Below are 25,509 nucleotides of genomic sequence, written 5' to 3' on the forward strand. Positions count from 1 at the left end.
CTCCCTGTTATATTTTCTTTGCAGATTAATCCATTTCAAACTTTCATTTGCACTGCTGAGCGTACTAAACCCAGGATAGATCTTAGCTGGAGCCAGATGGAGCTAGTACTCTATGGGTGTTGGAGTTCTCCGATTTCACTCAAGCTCAGTTTCCAGACTCTCTAATTCATGCCGTAGGCTATCAATCTGTTCTTTGTTGTGAACTGCTGCCCTGCCAGGCTGCATACCAGGGCCTCTCTTATCTAACTTGTGTGGGACATCCTCTGAATTGCCTTCTCTAGATTGTGGCATGCCTCTGTCAGACCCTACGTCTCTCCCCTTCGGGTTGCATTCTCGCTGCATTCATCCTCGTCTTTTTAGGTCTTGTTTCTGGAATGCAATTTCTATCCTTTCCAGTTGAAACTGTCGCTCCTGAGGCTTTCCATAATGATTCTTGCCTTTAAGAATATTTCATATTTAGCCTTTAGTGTTGGTTTGTTAACCAAGATCAGCTAATGATAATTCTTCTTGCTGTTGTTATGTTCATTGAACTTCAGATGCTGCTGTAGAGTGAAACAGGAAAGGAATATTGGTATTGCAACAGTATTCAGAGCAACTCTTTTCATTTGGTCATTTGGAACAATTCTCATTCAAACATCCTTCTCAAGCTCCTGTGCTGACTCCTTTTGTTTCTGTTGCTTACAATCAGCAATAGTTCTATTCTTGTTGACCCTTGATGAGTGAAGGGAGCCAGCAGCTCTTTTTAAAAACTGAATGATCTTTCCAATTAAATCGAGAGTTTTCTTATGCTAAAGCATTTCAAGATTCAATTTCTTTTCCCTCTGTGGTTTGGAATTTACAAAGGAAGCATGTAAATACACTTTGATTATCCTCACCAAATTTTTCAATATACTTTGACCTTTGTTTTTGTCAAAGCATTCATGCACATTTTTGTAAATTCTTCATCCTTTGTTTCTTCATTCTGAATCACATTTTTTACAACATGGTGAACTTTTTCATCTGGGGCCCAGTACTACTAGCCTGAGGCTTGGCCACAGCTGTTTTTAGAGTTTTTTCAGTAGATGCTACTTTCTGTTCCTTTAGGCTTTTGGTCGCGCCTGCTTTGGACTTCAATATGAGATTCCCCTTGGCCTAGTTTAGCTTGATTCTCTTCAGCCAGGTTCTCCCCATTAGAGGTGGATAGTTATCTTTAATGACATGCTGGGACAAACCTTCAGTCTGTCTGTATACTTACATCAGTAAGGCCCTTCAACAGAGCCACTTCTCTGGTTTAGGTTTTAAGTTTTACCTTTGAGGGAGTCAAGGTGATGTGCCATAGTTTCTCTTGGTAAACAATTTCTGGGACCAACAGAACAGCTGCTCCGGTGTTCACCTCCATTTTCACCAGGTGTCCATCCAGTAAAGGAGTGGCCCAGTAATGGTTGGTTGCACTTGCAATGGCCAGTACATTCAACGACAGTTCGTCATCTGACTGTGACTCTGGTCATTTTTCACACCCTTTTTGTATCAGGTGAATACTTTTCCCTCTTTTTTGCTTTTCCTTTGATGTATTTAGTTCTCACTTCTTATAATTCTTGGTTGAAACTTGTTGTTTCTTCCTGCAACAAGCCCCTTTTTGCCACAATTCTTGCATTTTGCATCTTTCCTCTAGCAATCTGCAACTGTGTGCCCAGTTTTTGCACACTGGTGGCAATTTCAAATCTGTGTCTGTGTTTGGGTCCCAGCTGACATTTTATGAACTTTAGTGCTTAATTGTTTCACTTCCTTGGCTATTAATTCCATAGTAACTTAAGTTTCTTTTTGTTAACAGTCTTTTCTGGATAGATTTGCTTCTTGACCCACACGCAAGTCGAAGTCTAATGGTGTCATTCAAGATATCTCCAAATTCACAGTATTCAGCCAATTTCTTCAAATAGTTGTGAATCAGATGATTGATTCACCTTCTTGCTGGTCTGTCTGTGGAACCTGAACCTCCTAGCAATACCAAGGGTTTAGTCGAGAAGTTCCCCTGCAATACCTCCGTTATTTCCACCATTAATTTTCAAGCCTGGTTTCTCTGGTTCCACCAGACTTTGCAAGAGGTTGTAAGATTTCCCACCATCATGCTCAGGAAGGTCGAGACTGTTATGTCTGCTGTAATTTTCTTCACCTTGACAAACACTGTGAATCATTTAGTGATTGAGCTCCAATGCCCGGTGCGTTCATCAAATGGTTCGATAGGACCAAAAACGCCTACAGTTTTTACTATAGGAAGGGCTTGCGTAAGCACAAATGTGCTTTAGCACTACTTCACCTCTTTTTCTTTTAAACAATGTAATCCTGAGCTCAATCTGTTCCTTTCTGAGTTTTGAATGAATGAATGTTGCAAAATTCCTGCGGCTCTCAATTAATTGTTGCAGGGAATTTTTTACTTTGTTCCTCACAGTAAAGGGAACGCTGTTCCAGAATGTTCTGGGCAGAGCATGTGGCAAGCTTCTTTTGAAGCTGTTTTCACCAAAATCTTTGTTTAAATTTCAGTTCCTTTGATGGTTGCTGCTATTATTCCACAGCTTTCTGTTGCCAGCTTTGGTGTAGCAATATTTTTACCTTCTTAATCCTTTTTGGATGGCTGCAGCATGGATGGATGATTTTTCTTACTCCACCAGATTTCTGCAGTTCTTTTTTGGGTGTTTGAACCACCTCTTCTTCAGTTTTTTATTATGTCTCTAAAGGATAGGTTTCCAGATCATGAAGGCACAAACAAATAAGCGCTTACTGAAAAGCTGTCCACAGGTTTCATAGAAGACTGCATCAACTCTCCCTAACTGCTGATGACATCATCAGTACATTACCTGATAGAATTCTTAAAAGTGACCTTCTTCCAGCTAGGAACAAACATGACTACACAACACAGATAACCATGGAATTGGGAAAGAAAAATTGTTTAAGGTAACTGGAGTCAAGCGACTAGAGACCAAGGTGTTGTTCAGAAGAATTCAAGGAAGAGTGAACAAAGTGTTCTAAGTTAAAGAGACAATTGCAGGAACACGATTTAAAGTGGGACAGAAGTCTTCATAGGTAAATCAAATGTCTGATGCCATTTTAATTAAGTCTGGGAATTGAGTGTTAAAGTATTTGTGAACAGTTTGCACAGCAGTCAAGACAATGAGAACCGAAAGAGGTTGATGCAAATTCCTGATCTGGATTTACTGTTAAACACAGTAAGGTTGGACTTTAAACCTAGTGTTGTGAGACTTCTTACTGTGTTTACCCAGTCCAATGCCATCATCTCCACATTTTCACTGTTAAAAGCAGAGCACAAGCTTTGTTAAAAGTGTTGTTTGGAAAACCTGGTCTGGATTTTTGAATACAAGCCACTAAGGAAAAGCATTATTATGAAAGAAGATTTTAAACTGTGTTTTTGGACTCTCATATGACAATCATCTGAGGAGGGAGTCTGAGGAAACATTCACTTGGGGTTTGGAGTGGAGAGCTAATCTGCCCACAATCATTTTGTGTGCTTAAAAGGGACTTTGTGTTAATGAGACCATTGTAGATTAAGATGTACTTTGCAATCCGTGTTAATCCTAAAACCTATGTATAATTGTTAAACTAAGGGAGGAATAAAGGTGTACTGTATCATAATCCAAATTTTCACGTTTAATTACTTTTTAAAAAATACAAATACTTAATGCTTCGGGGGAAAGCAATGCAGAGAATGCACTAATAACTTTACTAGAGAGCTTTAATAACTTTGCAGAGAAACAAATACCAAAAAGACACAGTGACCACAGCAGGTATTGGTGAGAGAGGGAAAACCATCAAGGAACTTAGAACAACCACAGATACCAAATTTATATTAGCAGAGAGGTTTGGCCATATGGAAGAACCAAATCAAACTCAGAATTTAGAGAAAAACATTCTCAAGATTCCAAGTTGCTTCAGGATTGGACAATAAGTCGGAAGCAGAACAAGTTAACACATTGTATGCTCCAGTGAAACAATACCAGATAATGTTATTGCAAGAAAAGGCATTAATGAGACCCCAGATAAATTTTTAAATTCCTCAGACTCCTTTTATAATTATTTTAGCTTAAGGAAAAATAAGATTCTGAAAAGAACCAAATTCCCCTAAAAAGCCCTGGAAACCCGATGAACATAGAACATAGAACATAGAACATTACAGCGCAGAACAGGCCCTTCGGCCCACGATGTTGCGCCAACCAGTTACAAAAACAATGACCCACTAGCCTATACCAATCCCTTTTCGTCCATAAACCTATCCAGATATATATATCCAGAACCAATATATGTTTTTATTAATGGTGTCAACACATCGCCCTGCACCCCCACTCCCCCCCTCATCGTGCCTCACCTGTGACCTCTGTGCCCCTCCCCCGCTGTGCCTGCACCATCCCCCCCTCCATGCCCCCCCACATCACCATCATTACAAGCTAAACTCATCCCTTCAGACCAGTCTCCCACTGCCAGCTGCCATGCAATGCCCCTACTCCAGACTCCCTGGAAGTTTAATCGCTCCCTGAAGCCTGACCAGCCCCAGACATCCAATCCCTCCTTCACTTGCCACTTCTTGGTCTGACCACCACCCCCCCCCAACACTCCCCATCTCCATGAGGACCGACCCCTCCCCATCCTCACCTCTACCTCCTGAAAACACCTTCTCACCTTACCCATGGTCTGACTACCTCCACCCCACTGACCTTTGGCACCTTGACCACTGGTCTCTCCTGACCTCACTGACCGTCAATCCTCTTCAACCCTTCACGAACCCCTGATCTCCCGCATCCCCCAAATCCTATCCACTCACCTTAGCAGCTTGGCTTGCCCCATACCTGTCAGTTTCAATGGGGAATTTAACATGCCCGGTTTACAGCAGTTAGTGCCATAAAAAGGAAGTGTTTCGAATGGAGCTGGACATTGACGTTGGGCTTCAAGGATTGCTGTGCTGCCTGAATCTCACCTAGGCTGAGTCAGAAGTTGGGTGAGACAGGGAGGGAAGAAAATCCATGTAGGTAATTAGGCACAGAGTGGCAATCCAATGCCGATTGCCACTCTGAAAAAGTTATGGCTCCACATACTCTCTACAATCAAAGAATTCCCTCTTCTCAGATTGACAGCTGACAACTGAAGAGCTGAATTCCAGAGATGAGAGTGACTTTGTTGAATCCCCACCGTCAACCTCATCACGAAGATTGAGGAAATCAATCAGCAAGGATCTAGTTCTGATTTCAAAATAGGCTTTCCAAAACTACTTACTGGTCTGGGAAGACTTGAGAGTGAATACAGCACAACCTTACAGAAAGTTGCTAAACCAGCGTGTCTTTTCACACTGGGGAGCATATCCTATCCACTAATGAAATGGCCTAACTGCTGCTAGGAGAAATGACCAGGTTGAGAATCATCTCTCCTGTCACTAAGCGCTGCTCCTGAAAGGTTTCAGTTCACAAACCTAACCAGTCTATTCGTATTTGTGTGGACTTGACTCAACTTAATAAAACTGTGGCATGGGAAATTCACAGTGGATGATAACCTGATGAAGCTGTCCATGAGTACAATGCTCACAAAACTGGATGCCAATATCATCAGGTGAAAAATAGAGATTATTAACAATCTTTATTATTCCATTCAGCAGATTTTGTTTAAACCTTTACCATTTGGTGTAACATCGGGATCCAAAGTTTTCCAATGAACCATGTCTACCATCCTACAGGGTTTCAAAGGCATAATATGCCACATGGACAATATCCTAGTCCACAACCACCAAAGAACATGACCTGAGGGTTACAGCAGTTTTGAACAACCATTCGATTTTGGGCTACATTGTGAATAGCAAGGGTATGTTGACAGACCTGCAGAAAACAAGGGCCATTAGTGAATTCCCAGCCCCTACACCCATCCCAAATGTTCAGCAAACCCCTATGGAATGGTTAGTCAGCTGAGAAATTGTTTCTTTTACAGATCCCCTTATTTTCAGCCACCACACCGCAGTCTGGGCTTGTGTTCTGCATTTTATGACGTTCATGTGGTCCTGGTGTATTCTTTCCAAGATCTCTGATCAGAATGAGACCAGATACATCAGATTCTCATGCTACAAGAGCAAATCAGTTATGGTAAAGTAGGTTTTGATCAGCGTAACATGAATGCTGCTGTTTGCTGTTTGCAAAGGGAGCCCCTGATCCCCACTAAATTGCCAACTGGGCCACGGGAAAGTATCTATTTATATTTAATGGGAGATCCTTCCTCGTGCTCATTGATTACTTCTCCAGCTAGATCAAGGTTAAACATCCATACACAATGTTGGCAGCTTCAAAATAAAATAGATTTAGTGAAGCTCAACCATTTTCAAGTTAGTTTAAGTTATTTTCATTGTAATTTAAGGTTTAAACACCATTTTGTGCTTGCAATTTTAAAAGCTAAACCAGTTACTGCGTTATTGGAAATGAATCAGATCAGTTAAACAGAAACCCATAATTCTGAGACCACCAAAGAATAAACAATTCTCAATTGATGTATAAGGAAGGCTGCTAATATAATCTGTAACACCAATGTTTGTGATGCTTTATAATTACACATAATTAACACTTGCTTCAGCAAACTAGTCATAAGTCATGAAAATTGTAAACTTCTATCTTCCCAGACAGTGTGGAAAAATAAAATGGAGTTATCAAGCATTTTACGGCCTTGGCTGAATGAATGAATATTCAGACTGAATCAATTATAAATCAACAAGCAGAGAAGTTGATCAATTATTGTTCAACATTTTAGCTAACTTGAAATAAGAGACAGAGCTTTAGAAAAGGCCTTGTTTTAAGGTTAAAACAACACCTCTGATTTGCTAAAATCAATGGGGCTAGCTCTTATTTTATTATTGTCAAGTTATAGATCAATCGGCTACATCGAACATAAGAACATAAGAACATAAGAAATAGGAGCAGGAGTAGGCCATCTGGCCCTTCGAGCCTGCCCCGCCATTCAATAAGATCATGGCTGATCTGTCGTGGCTCAGTTCCACTTTCCCGCCCTCTCCCCATAACCCTTAATCCCCTCTCTTATCAAAAACCCATCAACCCGCTTCTTAAAAATATTTAGCGAGGCAGCCTCCACCACTTCAACGGGCAGAGAATTCCAGAGATTCACCACCCTTTGAGTGAAGAAGTTCCTCCTCAACTCCGTTCTGAACCGCCCCCCCTTTATCTTGAGGCTGTGCCCCCTAGTCCTACTGTCTTTTTTGAGCGGGAAGAGTCTTTCCACCTCTATCCTATCCATCCCATTCATCATCTTATACGTCTCAATGAGATCTCCCCTCATTCTTCTAAACTCTAACGAGTACAAGCCTAGTTTATTCAGCCTCTCCTCATAGCTCAACCCCCTCAACTCCGGTATCAGCCTAGTAAACCTCCTCTGCACTCCCTCCAGGGCCAAAATATCCTTGCGCAGGTGCGGCGCCCAAAACTGCACACAGTACTCCAGCTGCGGCCTCACCAATGCCCTATACAGCTGCAGCAAGACCTCCCTACTTTTATATTCAATCCCCCTCGCTATGAAGGCCAGCATCCCATTCGCCTTCCTGACCACCTGCTGCACTTGCAGGCTGGGTTTTTGCGACTCATGCACAAGGACCCCGAGGTCCCTCTGCACCGTCGCCTGCTGCAGTTTTTCGCCACGTAAGTAATAGTCCTTCCTACCATTCTTCCTACCAAAGTGGACCACCTCACACTTGCCAACATTAAATTCCATTTGCCATTTCCTGGCCCATTCGCCCAGCCTATCTAGATCCTTCTGCAGACTCTCCACACCCTCCGCACAATTTGCCTTTCCCCCAATCTTGGTGTCATCAGCAAATTTCGACACCCTACACTCGGTTCCCTCCTCCAGATCAACCTGTAACAACCTGACTAACCTCTTTTAGTTATAAAATAAAAGTCTTGAGAAACCGTGTTTGTTAACAAGTTGGGAGTATCACTTCACATCTTGGTCTGATCATCTGAAGAGACAGCGAGAAGTCGATTCAATTGTCAAAGTTAAGCTTTCTCCTCTTACAGTTAACTGCTGTTAATTAGCTCTGCTTTTTTGTCTTTCTGACTTTTTACCTTTATAACTATTAATGGTTATTAAACTTTTTGAATTCACCCAGTGTTCATTCTTGCTGGGTAGTTATGTTTTGTAGAACCTGATTTGATTTACAATTGGAGAGTTACTGCAACCTGAAACCCATAAATCAAAGATAACAGTATGACAACTGAGTGGGTCATTTGTGCTTTGAAAGAACACTTCACAACACATGGCATTCCAGACCAGATGGCTTCTGATAATAGCCCATAATTTGTCAATGACTACTTCACCTATTTCGCAGAGAACTACAGATTTCTACAACTCACCAGTTTCCTGAGATGCTCCCAATCGAATGACAAGGCAGAAATTGGCATCTGCACTATCAAAATCGCCTTGAAGAATAAGGGTTTTCTGATTGCACTCTCAATGTACAGGTCCACTCCTTTGCAATGTGGGTTAGCACCATCTAAACTGCTGATGAAAATAAAGCTTCTAATCTTATCCTGTCCTATCCAAAACATTACTTCCAGGGCTAGAAGCCCAGGATTATCAAAGACTTAAGAAATGAGAGCAGTCTTATCGAAAACAACAGGCTTCCAAACATATCTGGAAGTTCTGTACTAGAAACCTGCCCAGGTTGATGAAAAGAGGCAAAGTTAAGAAACAAAGTGAAAGAAAGATTAGTAATCCAGGGGGATGACAATCAACAGAGGTTCTATTCAGTACACAGTTCAGAAGGTGCGATATACGTAACATGACCCTGCAAAGGCAGCCATCGTTTATTAATTTTGAAGAACCAGCCTTGATGCAAATCTCAATGAAGACCACCCAAGACAAGAAAAAGAAGCTCAATTAGAGACTACTAATCTTCTGAGTCTGACAAGGCAGAATTGTGAAACTTCAAAACAGATTGAATCTATGAAGTATGAGACTTGGGGGACGGTGGGGTGGTATATAAATATGAATGTAAAAATATATATGAATGAAGATTTGGAGAGATGTAGTATTATGGTTAAAAGGGTTAATGTGTACTGCCCACATGACAATGCAAATAGTGACCAATAGTTGAAAAGGAAAATGCTTCCAGCTTAATCAGAATAAGAGCTAGTCATGTATATCTGCATATAGTTCTCTTTGTCCAATAAACCTGTTATAGTTCAGACATATCAACATGTTGGTAATCACTCCTCAGCTAGTCATAACCAACAAACAACAGGTTTCACCAGACCCACTCTGCTTCAGCCTTCATTACTGCCTTGATCCAAACATGCACAAAAGAGCTGAATTCTAGAGGTGAGAGTGACATTGTCGAATCCCCCACCATCAACATCCTGAGGGTTATCATTGTCCAGAGACCAGCCATATGAATATGGAGGAGGAGGTTACGTATGACTCCCCAAAGCTTGTTTACCATCTACAAGGGAAAAGTCAGGAGTGTGATAGAATAATCTGCACTTGTTTGGAGAGTTCAGCTCCAACAACACTCAAGAACCTCAATACTATATAGAACAAAGCAGCCCATTAGATTTTGAGGGCAGCAGCACCAACTGAAACCCATCAGCTACCTTAAACATTGACTTCATCCTCCACTGAGAAACCGTGCATGGATTTTGTAACATCTATAAGATGCAATGCAGCAACTCACCAAGATTTCTTTGATAGAATCTCCCAAACCCACAACCTCTATCATCTTGAAGGCACTCAGTACATGGAAATCCATAACCTACAAATTCCCCTCTAAGTCATATGCATTCTGACTTGGAGATATATCATTGTTTCTTCACTGTCACTGGGTCAAAATCCTGGAACTCCCTTTCCTAATAGCACAGTGGGTGTATGTACACCACATAGACTACAGTGGTTCAAGAAGGGATTTCATTACCACCTCCCCAAGGGCAAAAATTACAGCAATGCTTACATCCCATCAGTAAATTTTGCAAAAGTTGTAGAAGAGTGGAGTGGAATAGAAAACATAACGTTAAGAAAAAATGACAGCAAATGTCAAAGATAAAAAATTAACAAAGATAACGCAAATGCTTGGCATTTATATTATCAAAGTTAAAAATTGAGGACGTTATAACAAAATACCTGAAATGGTCCAGATGCTATTTTCCTCTTAAACTCACACCCAGAGCAGCTGAACTACTGGCAGTATAGAGCTGAACTTCAGACTTCCAGATTAATTAGAACAAATTGCCACATAGCAGGCTTATTAAGAAGATGGAAGCTCTTGGAATTAAGTGGAACATGGTGGCATGGATCTGAAATTGGCTCAGTGACAGGAAGCAGAAACTGGTGGTGGATAAACATGTCTCAGGCTGGGATGTGTTTGGCCACTACATTCCCCAAAGATCAGTTTCGTATCCATTACTCTTCAAGTTTTCTCATTGACTCAGACTCAGGGTAGAGAACAACAGAATAAAGTTTACATATGATATGAAACTTGGCAAAGTAGTAGATCATGAAGAGGATAGTTATGAGCATAGGCAGTATGATGAATTAGGCAGAAACAGAAGAGAGTTCAGTACAGGCAACTATGAAGTGATACACTATGGGAGGACTAAGAGTATACCATAAATATAACTGATTTTAAAAGTGTAGAGAAGGAGTGAGACCCTAATATCCATTTGCACAAATCCTTAACAGTGACAGGACACATTGATAACGTAATGAAAAAAGCATATGAGTTAGTTAGGTTTATAAATAGATGAACAGAATACAAAAGCAAAGACATTGTGCTAGAACATTATAAATCATTAATTAGGCCTCAACTGGAATACTGTGACAATTCTGGGCACCACAGTTAAAGAAAGATGGAAAGAAGAGGTTGCTGAGGAGTTTTATCATGATGTTACCAGTGATGAGGAAATTCATTTATGAGGAGAAATTGTACAATTTGGTAGTATTCTCCTTGGAACAGAAAGTTGGTGATCTAATAGAGGTTTCTAAGATAATGAGAGGTTTTGATACAGTAAATAGAGAAAAAACTTTCCCTCCAGTCAGTGGATCAATAACCAGAGATTATAGATACAAAATCATTGGAAACAGATCAAGGGAGGAGATGAGAAAACATTTCGTTTTTCACTCAGTTGTCAAGAATCCCGACATCTCTACCTAGAAAAGGTGGTAAAATCTGATTCCCTTATTGATTTTAAAAGGGAGTTCAACGGGTACTCAAGAATGATGATGGGCAAAAAGAGAGGATGTGGGATGAAGTGCCAATGCTCTTTGAAAAAACCAGCACCGTGTGAGATGGACCAAATGTTTCTATGATTCTCTGTTTCTAGGAAGCAATCTGACAACATCATGTGAACACTGGACTGAACATGATCACATTTAATATAAGGTTTAAGAGGATGAGACACAAACTAAGATACTAAATGGAAGGTTGAATTTGAAAGAATAGGATACAAACTGACCAATGTGATATGTAGAATACAATAAAAAGAAAATATTAAAAGCTGCAAAGTAAGTAAACAAAGGAGATATTGAGGCAAACTGTAAAAGCCTGTAAAAGTGCATGAAAAGAAAATAACTAAGGGAGATGTGGACCAATTAAAACAGATGAAAGTCAGTCATACTGTATGTGCTGCATTGTCTGCACTGTGAGTGCTGCCTGACTGAGTGAGAGTGCTTTTGGAGTTGGGTAGAAACAGGGAGTTCAAGTGGCAAGTTATAAGGAGGTAAGTCGTCATTAAGCTTGTGTTCACGGTTAGCTAAATTAGTTATTTAATTGGACAATTAAAAGCTGCACTTTAGTTCGTGCATTCCTGAAACAGGATTCAGCTGAGCCAGTTCTCAACTGAAACTCTGGCTGACTAATTGTATAACTGGTTCAAACAAGTTCCAGGACATTATTTCGTTAAAGGGAAGTTGTGTCTGACAAATTTACTGGAGTTCTATGAGGATGTGTCTAGGGCAGTGGATAGAGGAGAGCCGGTGGATGTGGTCTTTCTAGATTTTCAGAAGGCGTTTGACAAGGTACCTCACAAGAGGTTATTGCAGAAGGTCAGGGGACATGGAGTTGGGGGTAGGGTGTTAGCGTGGATAGAGGATTGGTTGTCAAATAGGAGGCAGAGAGTGGGGGTCAATGGGTGCTATTCGGATTGGCGGATGGTGACTAGTGGAGTGCCCCAGGGGTCGGTGCTGGGGCTTCAGCTATTTACCATTTATATAGATGATCTGGAGGAGGGAACCGAGTGTATGGTGTCGAAATTTGCTGATGACACCAAGATTGGTGGAACGGCAAATTGTGCGGAGGGTGTGGAGAGTCTACAGAAGGATCTAGATAGGCTGGGCGAATGGGCCAGGAAATGGCAAATGGAATTTAATGTTGGCAAGTGCGAGGTGGTCCACTTTGGTAGGAATAATGGTAGGAAGGATTATTACTTACGTGGCGAAAAACTGCAGCAGGCAACGGTGCAGAGGGACCTCGGGGTCCTTGTGCATGAGTCGCAAAAACCCAGCCTGCAAGTGCAGCAGGTGGTCAGGAAGGCGAATGGGATGCTGGCCTTCATAGTGAGGGGGATTGAATATAAAAGTAGGGAGGTCTTGCTGCAGCTGTATAGGGCATTGGTGAGGCCGCAGCTGGAGTACTGTGTGCAGTTTTGGGCGCCGTACTTATGCAAGGATATTTTGGCCTTGGAGGGAGTGCAGAGGAGGTTTACTAGGCTGATACCGGAGTTGAGGGGATTGAGCTATGAGGAGAGGCTGAATAAACTAGGCTTGTACTCGTTAGAGTTTAGAAGAATGAGGGGAGATCTCATTGAGACGTATAAGATGATGAATGGGATGGATAGGATAGAGGTGGAGAGACTCTTCCCGCTCAGAAAGGATGTTAGGACTAGGGGGCACAGCCTCAAGATAAAGGGGGGGCGGTTTAGAACGGAGTTGAGGAGGAACTTCTTCACTCAAAGGGTGGTGAATCTCTGGAATTCTCTGCCCGTTGAAGTGGTGGAGGCTGCCTCGCTAAATATTTTTAAGACGTGGGTTGATGGGTTTTTGATAAGCAAGGGGATTAAGGGTTATGGGGAGAGGGCAGGAATGTGGAACTGAGCCACGACAGATCAGCCATGATCTTATTGAATGGCGGGGCAGGCTCGAAGGGCCAGATGGCCTACTCCTGCTCCTATTTCTTATGTTCTTACTGCCAGTGGGTCACCCTACATGCTCAGCACTGCCACCTTTTCAGAGTGGTGAATTGAAGGTACAGCAAGTCCCTTTCCTCCTCTGCCCTCTGCTCATTGGCCCACACTGGTGCCCAGTCCAGCAACACTTCAATTTTAAAATACTCAACCCCAGATTGGAAATTTCTCTCAGATATTGTCCCTTCATATCTCTGTAACCTCCTGTAGGCCCAAAGCCCTCTGAGATAACTATGCTCCTCCTGGTCTGTTTTCCAACGCATTCAAATATCTTGCTGGTGAAGCTTTTGGTGAGCTCAGTCTTTGGCTCAGAGTTAATTTTTCTCTAATCTCACTCCTGTGAAGTATGAGGTAAGTTGTTTTTATTATTGTTGTGATGAGTGGGTAGAAACACAAGGAAATCTCAGGAGCCAATTGGCTGTATTTGTGTTTAATTTAAATTCAGTGGGAGGCATTCCCTGTGGATCAGGACACAGCAGAGTCACAGGAGGAAAACCAAGTTGTCCATTTTATTGAGACCTGAGCTCAATAAAATGATGTAACATTTAAATATCTAACATTCTAAAATGATATAACAGAAAGAGAACACTCTTGCCTGGTGACTCCTGGTGAAACAATGCAGACACTATGACAATGGATAAATGAACATCGCTTGACAATCACCAGGCAAGACTGTTCTCTTCCTGTTGGCGAACACTTCAGCGGTCATGGGCATTCAGCCTCTGATCTTCGGGTAAGCGTTCTCCAAGGCGGCCTTCACAACATACGACAGTGCAGAGTTGCTGAGCAGAGACTGATAGCCAAGTTCCGCACACATGAGGACGGGATCCTGGGTTCATGTCACACTATCTGGAATGTGGGCTTGCAAAATCTCACTAACTGTCCCGGCTGGAGACAATGCACATCTCTTTAACCTGTGCTTAACCCTCTCTCCACTCAGGTTGTCTGTTCCTTTAAGACTTGATTACCTGTAAAAACTTGCATTCCAACCATTACTTTGTAAATTGGGTTTCTGTCTTTATATGCCCTGTTTGTGAACGGAAATCCCACTCACCTGACGAAGGAGCAGCGAGCTCTCTGAAAACTAGTGGCTACCAAATAAAACTTTGGACTTTAACTGGATGTTGTGAGACTTTGTATTGCATTTTATTGAGGTCTGAGCTCCAGCGCCTTTGCCTTGTTTTATTCCCAGAATGTCTCAAGCCCACTGAAAACTGACTTTTTATTTGAGGATAATCCAGCCTGGTATTTCAGTGGATTTCTTTAGAGGCTGGTGTCACCCTTAATGAAAATGATGTAAATGTTACAGAAATTGGGGTTGCAGATTCACAAAATATTTTGCAGGAAACTCTTTAAAATATGAACAGAGTTTGACTGGACTTTGGCGCGAATGGAAAGACAGTCTGATTTTTCAGGATAATGTAGAATTGTATGTTTATTTAAACCGTAAAGATAAACATTATTCTTACCTTTGATTCCAGTGTTAGAGTGAAGGAATAACCCAAACGGTTACAGCTGCAGATGATTGTGCTTTCATTCTTAACGAGGTTACATCCGTTCAGATTGAAGGTGTCTGTAAAGATGAATTACCAATTATAAAAATCATTATCTCATTTACACATTCCAGGATTGAATGATGTCAGCATTTTATAAAATTCTTTATTTACCTTGCCCAGAATCCTTGGATTGACACCAATCAGGATTTGACTAAAATGGAGAAGATAAATCTTACCATCAGATTCTTCAGCAATTAAACAATTTAATCAGCTGTGTAAGTGTTTAAACAATTGGACATTTTTCATTTGTCTGACTAACAAGGTAAATTAGAGAATTAGGAGGTTTGTCGTGCTGGCTGTGAAATCATTGGGATTTTCCAGTCCTGTCACTGGTGAGCATTGTGATGAGCGTGACTGGAAAATTCAGAACGCGGCGAAAAGTCAGTTTCCCGCCAGTGTGAAAACGGGTTGTGATTTTCCACTCCCCACATTCATGGTGGGTCGGGTTACCCGCCGAGCCATGTCAAGAACCACATTTGTCTTGGCATCTCGTGAATTCCCATTATAAACCCAGCTCACCAGAATCACACTTCCACTCCAAATCTAATGGCCAGACTGGTGACTAATTAGACTGATGTGATTAACGACGGCAAATAACAGACATGCACCCGGTGAACTGCATTTCACTTGTGACTTTGAGGTTTGTGTGAGCAGCATTCACCTACCTTTCACTGCGCTGTGTTCACGGCTGCTCCAACTCCGTGCCAAGACTGCTCAAGCGAGACCAGCAGGAAGGAAGTGAGGAGGCAGAAGGCAAAAGCTACATTGTTGAGGGGTGGTAAGACTAGAGAAGGGGAAGGGAAGGGGCTGGAAGGGACATGCTTGACTGGGGAGGGGGAGGTGTTGCCTGGAGCACAAGAGAAAGGGGTGGACCAACACATGATTGGAGGGGTTGAAAGGAAGAGAGTCTGCACCAGTCCTGCGGCATTGTGCACCATACTAGAAGGCTGTGTCTGGCATGTATGTGCTGGTCCCAGTCCAGGGAGGGGGCAAAGCCTGTCCGTCCTGTGTCAATTATGACAGTCTCGTGTGCAGGGGTGGTCAGTCCCTCACAGATATCGATCCTGGGATTTGGTGCTGGTGACCGACAGCATGTACATGGGGAACTGATAACCAATAGACTCAGTGGAGAGAGGACTCAGTAGGTTACTGTGCAAAGGTCTCAAAGTGGGTAAGTGTGAAGTCAACATGTGGTCAATCACAGATAATGGTTTAGAGGGAACCACCAGGATATCCAGAAGAATTACAATGGGTTTCAGGATTAGAGGGGGTGGAAGAAGAGTGATAGGAGGGAGGGAAACCTCTTCCAGGATGATAGGAGGAATTTGGACAGTGACATTGGACGGGGGGTTGGAAACAGATCTCAAAGTAGAAGTACAGCAACACAATTATGACGGCCAATGGAATGACAAGAGTCGAAAAATAACCTAGGAAATTAAATTGCCTGGGAGTTGGCTGGGGGCTTGTGGGAGGAGCTGTGTCATAAGAACATAAGAACATGGAGCAGGCCATCTGGCCCTTCGAGCCTGCCCCGCCATTCAATAAGATCATGGCTGATCTGTCGTGGCTCAGTTCCACATTCCCGCCCTCTCCCCATAACCCTTAATCCCCTCTCTTATCAAAAACCCATCAACCCGCTTCTTAAAAATATTTAGCGAGGTAGCCTCCACCACTTCAACGGGCAGAGAATTCCAGAGATTCACCACCCTTTGAGTGAAGAAGTTCTTCTTCAACTCCGTTCTAAACCGCCCCCTCTTTATCTTGAGGCTGTGCCCCCTAGTCCTACTGTCCTTTCTGAGCGGGAAGAGTCTCTCCACCTCTATCCTATCCATCCCATTCATCATCTTATACGTCTCAATGAGATCGCCCCTCATTCTTCTAAACTCTAACGAGTACAAGCCTAGTTTATTCAGCCTCTCCTCATAGCTCAACCCCCTCAACTCCGGCATCAGCCTAGTAAACCTCCTTTGCACTCCCTCCAAGGCCAAAATATCCTTGCGTAAGCACGGCGCCCAAAACTGCATACAGTACTCCAGCTGCGGCCTCACCAATGCCCTATATAGCCGCAGCAAGACCTCCCTACTTATATATTCAATCCCCCTCGCTATGAAGGCCAGCATCCCATTCGCCTTCCTGACCACCTGCTGCACCTGCAAGCTGGGTTTTTGCGACTCATGCACAAGGACCCCGAGGTCCCTCTGCACCGTTGCCTGCTGCAGTTTTTCTCCACGTAAGTAATAATCCTTCCTACCATTATTCCTACCAAAGTGGACCACCTCGCACTTGCCAACATTAAATTCCATTTGCCAGTTCCTGGCCCATTCGCCCAGCCTATCTAGATCCTTCTGCAGACTCTCCACACCCTCCGCACAATTTGCCTTTCCCCCAATCTTGGTGTCATCAGCAAATTTCGACACCATACACTCGGTTCCCTCCTCCAGATCATCTATATAAATGGTAAATAGCTGAGGCCCCAGCACCGACCCCTGAGGCACTCCACTAGTCACCATCCGCCAATCCGAATAGCACCCATTGACCCCCACTTTCTGCCTCCTATTTGACAACCAATCCTCTATCCACGCTAACACCCTACCCCCAAATCCATGTCCCCTGACCTTCTGTAATAACCTCTTGTGAGGTACCTTGTCAAACGCCTTCTGAAAATCAAGAAAGACCACATCCACCGGCTGTCGTCTAATCACCGTCCTAGACACATACTCATAGAACTCCAGTAAATTCGTCAGACACGACTTCCCCTTAACGAAACCGTGCTGCGTCTGCTCTATCAAGCAATTCCCCTCAAGATGCCTTGCTATTTCCTCCTTGATGACGGATTCTAACATTTTACCTACAACAGACGTTAAACTAACCGGCCTATAATTCCCCGCCTTTTGCCTGCCACCCTTCTTAAACAACGGTGTAACATTAGCCACTTTCCAATCTTCGGGCACTTCCCCAGAATCCAGCGACGTCTGGAAAATGACCACCAAGGCATCCACTATCACCTCCGCCATTTCTTTCAGAACCCTCGGATGCATTCCATCCAGTCCTGGGGACTTGTCCACAATCAGCCCCTCCAGTCTGTAGAGCACCACCTCTCTAGTAACAGTAATGTCATCGAGACCCTCCAGTCCTACCACCTTTCCATCTCTAACACCCGGCAAATTATTCACATCCTCCTCCATGAAGACCAAAACAAAAAAGTTATTCACGACCTCAACCATTTCCCCATCCCCTACCACTAAGTCTCCCTTCTCATCCTCTAAGGGTCCAACGTTCACCCTAGCCAGCCTCTTCCTTTTTATATACTTATAAAAACTCTTGCTATCCTTTTTATATTAAGCGCTAGCCCAGCTTCATAGTTTATCCTACCCTTCTTTATCAATTTCTTTGTTGACATTTAAACCTCTCCCAATCCTCTTCTCGCCCACTACTCTTAGCTACTCTAAACGCCTCCGCTTTTAATTTAACACTTTCCTTCACCTACTTCGTTATCCACGGCTGATTACCTCTCCTCCTACTGTCCTTTTTAACCATCGGAATAAATTTCTGCTGAGCACCAAGAAAGATCTCCTTAAAAATCCTCCACTGCTCCTCAGCAGACCTACCTTCCAACGCGGTCCCCCAGTCAACATTCGCCAATTCCTCTCTCATCCTACTGTACTCCCCTCTGTTCAAACAAAGGACGCGTGTCCGGGAACCCACTTTCTCCTCCTCCATCTGCACCAGAAACTCCACCATACAATGATCACTCTCCCCAAGAGGATCCTTCACCACAAGGTCCTTAATTCTACCCGCCTCGTTACATAACACCAGATCCAAGATAGCTCGCTCCCTCGTCGGCTCCAACACACACTGTTCAAGGAAACTATCCCGGCAGCATTCCAAGAACTCCTCCTCGAGCCCACCGCGTCCAACATGGGTCGACCAATCAATATGCAGATTGAAATCCCCCATAATTACGGCCGTCCCATTCCTGCACGCCGTCCAGCTTCAGATCCTTGAAACTTGTGTTTCAGAGCTGGAATAGCGGCTGGGGATCCTGCGGAACATGCGCGAGTCTGAGATCATTGTGAAAACCAGAGGTAGGTCACACTGTAACTGACGGGACTGGACTTGAGGAAGGATCGGAATGGGTGAGCACCCGGCAATCCAAGAGAAACAGGAAGCTGGTTCCATTTTGGAAGCTGATAGGGACATTGGTTCATCCTGGGGCTGCAGACAGAGCCAAGCTTCTGGCACCACGAGGTGTACAGGAGGGGAGGAAGAGAAGTCAAGCAATAGAAACAGGGAAATCTATAGACAAGGGAATAGGTAAGTGCTACGGTGGCTGTCAATGTGACGCCAGTTTGGTTTGTTACCTCCCTGTGCTGGGATATCACTGAACGGCTTCAGGGCATCCTGATGGGGGAGGGTGATAAGGCAGAGGTCATGTTACATGTTGGTATCAATGACATAGATATTTTGCTTGTGCTGTTGAGAGGAGTTTAAACTAATTCGGCAGGGGGTGGGGACGTACCACAACATAGTAAAAATTCAAGTCCGAGGGAGTACAGCTGTATTAAATTTCCAAGGAGTAAAGCAAAGCTGGATGTAATGCCAGGAGTATTACAGGATTAAGGGTGAGGATTGACACATGGAATTGTGATACAGGTAGCCATCACAGCGACGGGGTTGAGGGATGGGCAGTATTGGCAGCACAACATCCGAGGGTATAGAATCTTCAGACGAGACAGTGGAGGGGGTAAAAGAGGAGCAGGTAAAAGAGGAGGAGGTTTTGTATTATTAGTTAAGGAGTCAGTAAGGAAAGATGACGGGTGGAATTCTCCCAGAAAAGTTCTAAGTGTCGAATTCACAGGAAAACTGGAGTAATTCATGCTGTTTTTCATGGTGGGAGTTCACACTAGAATCTCCTACACTCTGTCCATCACAAAGACCATCAGCATGAATATCATTAAATTTCAGGGGGCAGGGCCTATTCATGTTGGAGAGGCTGAAACCAGCAGGTCTCTGCACATGCGCACTGGCCCCAAACTGTCAGACTCCCATTTACTGACCAGCCCAAGATGCCGCGGTGCTGCCTCTCTCCCCCAACCCTCCATGGCCCAATCGTGGCACCCCCCTGACCATTCTTGGGCTAGTCTTAACCCCCCCGCCATCCCGGATGACACCAATTTCCAGCGACCACCACCCCCTGGCAGTGATGATCCCTGCCTCCAGCAGACCTTCCCCTGGTAGGCTCCCCCCCCGAACCTGCCCCAGTCTCCAGTCCCTCCAAAAAGAGATTCACCCCCTCCTCCCCCCCCCAGCAGTCACAACCCCCCAGTCTGTCTTGATCGCTGGACTCCCTCCTGCCCCCATCAATCTCCGTGCAGAGTGGCAGTGGGACCCCCCCACCCCTACTGATAGTCCCTAGGTCCCACCTCCTTGGCACTCCTGATACCCAGTTTGCCATTAGGGTGCCAGATATAATTTGAAAAGTGTGAGGTGATACGATTTGGGAGGACTAATTTGACAAGGAAGTATTCAATTAATGGCATGACACTAGGAGAATTTGACATGTCTGTCCCTGTATCTCTAAAGACGGAAGGCAGATTAGTGGTGAAAAAGACATATGGGACACTTGCCTTTATCAGTTAAGGCATAGACTACAAAAGCAGGGAGGTCATGTTGGAATTTTTATAGCACTAGACCACAGCTGGAATACGGTACAATTCTGGTCCCCAATACTATAGGGAAGATGTGATTGCACTGGAGGGAGTGCAGAGGAGATTCACCAGGATGTTGTCTGGGATGGAACATTTAAGAACATAAGAAATAGGAGCAGGAGTAGGCCATCTAGCCCTTCGAGCCTGCCCCGCCATTCAACAAGATCATGGCTGACCTGAAGTGGATCAGTTCCACTTTCCCGCTTTCTCCCCATAACCCTTAATCCCCTTGCCTACCAAAAACCTATCAACCCGCGTCTTAAATATATTTAGCGAGGTAGCCTCCACCACTTCAACGGGCAGAGAATTCCAGAGATTCACCACCCTTTGAGTGAAGAAGTTCCTCCTCAACTCTGTTCTAAACTGCCCCTCCCTTATCTTGAGGCTGTGCCTTCTAGTCCTGCTGTCCTTTCTGAGTGCGAAGAACCTCTCTACCTCTACCCTATCCACCCCTTTCATCATCTTATACGTCTCAATGAGATCTCCCCTCATCCTTCTAAACTCTAACGAGTACAAGCCCAGTCTATTCAGCCACTCCTCATAGCTCAACCCCCTCAACTCCGGTATCAGCCTAGTGAAACTCCTCTGCACTCCCTCCAAGGCCAAAATAGCCTTGCGCAGGTGCGGCGCCCAAAACTGCACACAGTACCCCAGCTGCGGCCTCACCAGTGCCCTGTACAGCTGCAGCAAGACCTCCCTACTTTTATATTCAATCCCCCTCGCTATGAAGGCCAGCATCCCATTTGCCTTCCTGACCACCTGCTGCACCTGTAGGCTGGGTTTTTGCGACTCATGCACAAGGACCCCCAGGTCCCTCTGCACCGTAGCATGCTGTAGCTTTTCGCCCTGTAAATAGTAGTCCTTCCTACCATTATTTCTACCAAAGTGGATAACCTCACACTTGCCAACATTGTATTCCATCTGCCAGGTCCTCGCCCACTCGCTCAGCCTATCTAGATCCCTCTGCAGACATTCCACACCCTCCGCACAATTTGCCATTCCACTTATCTTTGTGTCATCAGCAAATTTTGACACCTTACACTCGGCTCCCTCCTCCAGATCATCTATATAAATGGTAAATAGCTGAGGCCCCAGCACTGATCCCTGGGGCACTCCACTAGTCACCAACCGCCAATCCAAATAGCACCCATTGACCCCCACTTTCTGCCTCCTATTTGACAACCAATCCCCTATCCACGCTAACACCCTACCCCCAACTCCATGCCCCCTAACCTTTTGTAACAACCTTTAAGTCACGGAGATAGGTTGGATAGATTTGGGTTGTTTTCATTGGAGCAGAGAAGACTGAGAGGCAACCTGATTGAGGTGTACAAGATTTTGAGCAGCATGAACGAGCAGCTGTCCCCCTGAGTTGAAGAGTCAGTCACGGGGGACAAAAGTTCAAGGTGAAGGGAAGGAGGTTTAGGGGGATATGAGGAAAAACCTTTTTACTCAGAGGTCTGGAATTCGCTGCCTGGTAAGGTGGTGGAGGTGGGTTGCCTCACATCCTTTATAAAAAGTGCCTGGATGATCATTTGGCACATCATAGCATTCAAGTGCTGGTAAATGGGATTAGATAGTTTAGTATTTCCCACGTGTCAGTGCAGGCTCAATGAGCTGAGGGCTTCCTCTGCACTGTATGATTCTGAGTCGATTACAGCGCCATTGGGCCGCCTAATAATTTCCTCTTCAGGACATGGAGCGAGGCTGAGTTGAGATATGTTAGGAAAATTCCAATTCCAATTGAAGGATTTGTGTACCTAAACTGATAGCATGCATTCCTGCAAGAATTCATAATGGTTCAAGGCCAAATGTTAATTGGATTTGAATGACCATTTGTCCCTCTTATAGGAATGTGCAATGGTCAGAAGGATCCAACTGTAAAGAGGTAATAACTAAAATACATACACAACGTGAAATGCTCCAAAGACTGTGACACATTGCAGCTGAGAGGTTCAGCTTTTACACACCTCAATGATTATAGTCATTATATTAGTGCGAGTCTGGTCTCTAGATTACTCCAAAGGAGGCAGGCTGACAGTGCCCTGATTGAAACTGATAGCACCAGGCTCTACTCACCCAGATCCTACTCACTTTATACACGTACTTTCATGCCTGGGGTACTGGGGTGGACAGGAGTGGAGGGCAGATCAACTTCCAGTGATACTTTGAGCTGTGCTACAGCTGCAAGAAAGGATTTGGGATTACCTGGAACAAGTCCAAGGACTTCACAATGATTCCTCAGTTAGCGATGGAAGGTGATTGAACATTACCCTGCAACAATCATGTCTCTGGGCTATTTTTCCAGGAATGCAGAATGGAGGCAGCAGGCAATGCTACCTTCTTCATGGCTCTCATGGAACTGAGGGAGAGAAAAAGGAACCATTGCCATCAGACGGGGCAAAGGGAAGCGTCTCGCCCTGAGGAACATGAGCCAGAGGGCCCCCTTGAAGACTCAGATACTGAGGAGAAGAGACCAATTCCACAGGGGTAATTGGTGCGATTCAGGATGCATCACAGGGGCCTCTCATACTTGCAGATGAGCGAGAGACAATGCTCCAGAGAAGGCCAGAGCATGAGTCTATCGCAGCCCATGACAGCCTTATTGCCACCAGGTTCCATAGTATAAAGACGAATTGCCCCTTTCACCTGTGTCCTCTATTCAGGCTCAACATTTACACCTACTCGATATCCTCAGTATCTCAATGAAGGACATCTATCTCAGAATGAGTTGTAACAATCTTGCAGAATGGCCTCGTCCTTGGAAGGTTAGGCAGCCTCTGGAGCATGTGCCCATTCTGGTATAGAATAAGAACTCCAAAGGTGAGAACTGTGAAGTACGGAGACATGGTGCAGTCTTTTGAATCATCATACCAGCATTTCACTGCCTGTGACAGCCTTCAAGAGGCAGGAGCAACACTCATGGCAGTTTGTCCTGGGTGTTGTGATCTGTCTCAAAGAGGACAATCACTAATCACTGGCCCTTGTGTGTATGTCTGAGAACTGATCTGAATCTAGTGTGCGGCATCTCTCCACAAGTCATCCCTCAGGCAAGATTAATGTTCTGGCCTCATCCTCATACTGAGTCCCCAGCATGAAACTGTTCTTTGGGGTGCAGTGATGGGTCACCTTCAGTCATAGGTGTGAGCTGTCTGCACAGAGAGAGATTCATTGGCATCATCATCTGACCATTGACAAGCAGTCGTATCCAGCCTTCGTTTCCCAAGTCCATGACCAGCATTGCCTTGGCCTCTGACTTGTGAAGTAGCTCAATAAATGTTGACACTGCACTTAGGCATTACTTTGTAACTTTGTTGAATAAAGAGCACACATCAGATGTAGTGGAGCTTTGCTCTGATTCAATTTGAAGCCTCTATATTTTCATTCTAGCAGTTTCAGAGAAACACAAGAAACCTGGGACATTATTGATGCTATCATGATCAGATAACAATGCTAATTGTCCATCGACACCGAGCTCAGGGATTATGTCAACTCACGCTCCAGGTCCAGACCTCTGTCAAGACTTCCAGGTCCAAAGCAGCATTCTCCAATTTAATCATCTGGCATCAGCAGCTCAGACATACAGCACTGATCTAGCCATCAGGCAGACATTTCAGGAGTCACCAAGTGCAAGGTAGGGCACAGCTCTGCATCATGCAGGTGGAGAATGCAAACTACAGTAGGGCTGATGTCAAGCTGTACATGCAGTCACAGCGACCCTCTACAGGCCACCATGAACTGTTACAGTCCTTGGTGGGATTTTACAGCCTCACTCGAGCAAGACCTGAAATTCCTGCCTGAAGTCAGCAGACATTTTGGTGCTTGTCTTGTGTTTATGTTACAGGATGACCAACACCATTTCTGTAAACTAACTTTATTAATATCAGAACATGAACACTCAACTGCAAGGTCTCTACAGCCTTGTTACAACCGTCTCTTACGTATGCATTATGAAAAAGAGTCTCAAACACTTCCATTTATAGAGGTGCAAAATGATACTACACCCATTCTTTTAATCAAAGTTGGTGAAAATTTGAAGTTAATCAAGAGAATAATGGCTGTAACCTCTGATGACATCCTGAGCGAGTACAAAAATGTACCGAAGGGGATTGTTTGCCTAAAGATAAAACACACCATTATGATTGGCGAACTAGTGACACCCAAAATACATCCATCCAGGAAAGTACCACTAATGCTAAGAGATCGACTGAAAACAGATTTGGACAGAATGGAGAAACTTCATATCAGTAAGAAAATTGAAGAGCTGACAAAGTGGGTCAATCCAATTGTAATTGTGGAAAAATCAGATGGGAATCTGTGAGTCTGGCCATGCTGAATTGCCCTGAGTGTCAGGGGGATTGGAAGGGTAAATATGTTGGTTTACAGAAATAGGGCCTCGGTGAGATTGTTGTCGGTTCAGTCTTGATGGGCTGATTGGCCTCCTTCTGCACCTAGGATTTATGAACCTAGATATCTGAACCATGCATTACAAAGGGAGCATTATCAGTTGCTCACAGGAGGTAATATGTAAGCGGATTGATGCTAAATACTAGTACAGTGTACCATAATGTATCTAATACCAGAGTCCATTACCACAATCACCGTATTATGATGACAGTCCCCACCTATTACCTGAAATGTAATCAACGCTCAAGCCTGACAGACATTATAAGAAGATAATTGAAAGATACACCAAGTTAAAATGACTCCAAAGTGACTCACCATTAAAGATTCACACAGAGCAAACTGCAATAAAGCAGCATCAAGAAAATAAACAAACAGCATTAGGGTTATGTTAGGGTTAGCAAAAGCTATACTTGTAAGGTCACAGGATATTACCCTCAGGGGTCTAAGCTATGCATTGTCCAACCACCGTGTTGACAGAGCAACTGGCTTTGTTCATGTTGCTGCTCCGGACAGAAAGACAAATCCCTGTAGTGAGATTGTGTGAAACACCACAGACCATGGGAGATCAGTGAGAAGAGGATGGAGGGTGGTGGGACATATCTGTTACACTTGGATGACCTTGGAGCATTTTCAGATAGAAGG

The 25,509-nt window shown here is 44.1% G+C and overlaps 1 protein-coding gene across 1 annotated transcript in view; it reads right to left on the reverse strand.

Moving 5' to 3' along the window:
* Window positions 1-15,214, reverse strand: part of LOC145342425 (uncharacterized) — a 34,307-nt gene extending 19,093 nt beyond the window's left edge. Inside the window, exons 1-3 of the mRNA XM_080187988.1 lie at window positions 15,203-15,214; window positions 14,864-14,903; window positions 14,666-14,769 (exon numbers count right to left, since the gene is read on the reverse strand). Of these exons, the coding sequence (XP_080044114.1) occupies window positions 14,666-14,769; window positions 14,864-14,903; window positions 15,203-15,214 (156 nt within the window). The remainder of the gene's footprint in view (window positions 1-14,665; window positions 14,770-14,863; window positions 14,904-15,202) is intronic.
* Window positions 15,215-25,509: the final 10,295 nt, after the last annotated feature.

The sequence above is a fragment of the Carcharhinus amblyrhynchos genome, chromosome 4 (assembly GCF_965287045.1).
Source record: "Carcharhinus amblyrhynchos chromosome 4, sCarAmb.v2.hapA, whole genome shotgun sequence".
Taxonomy (NCBI): Eukaryota; Metazoa; Chordata; class Chondrichthyes; order Carcharhiniformes; family Carcharhinidae; genus Carcharhinus; species Carcharhinus amblyrhynchos.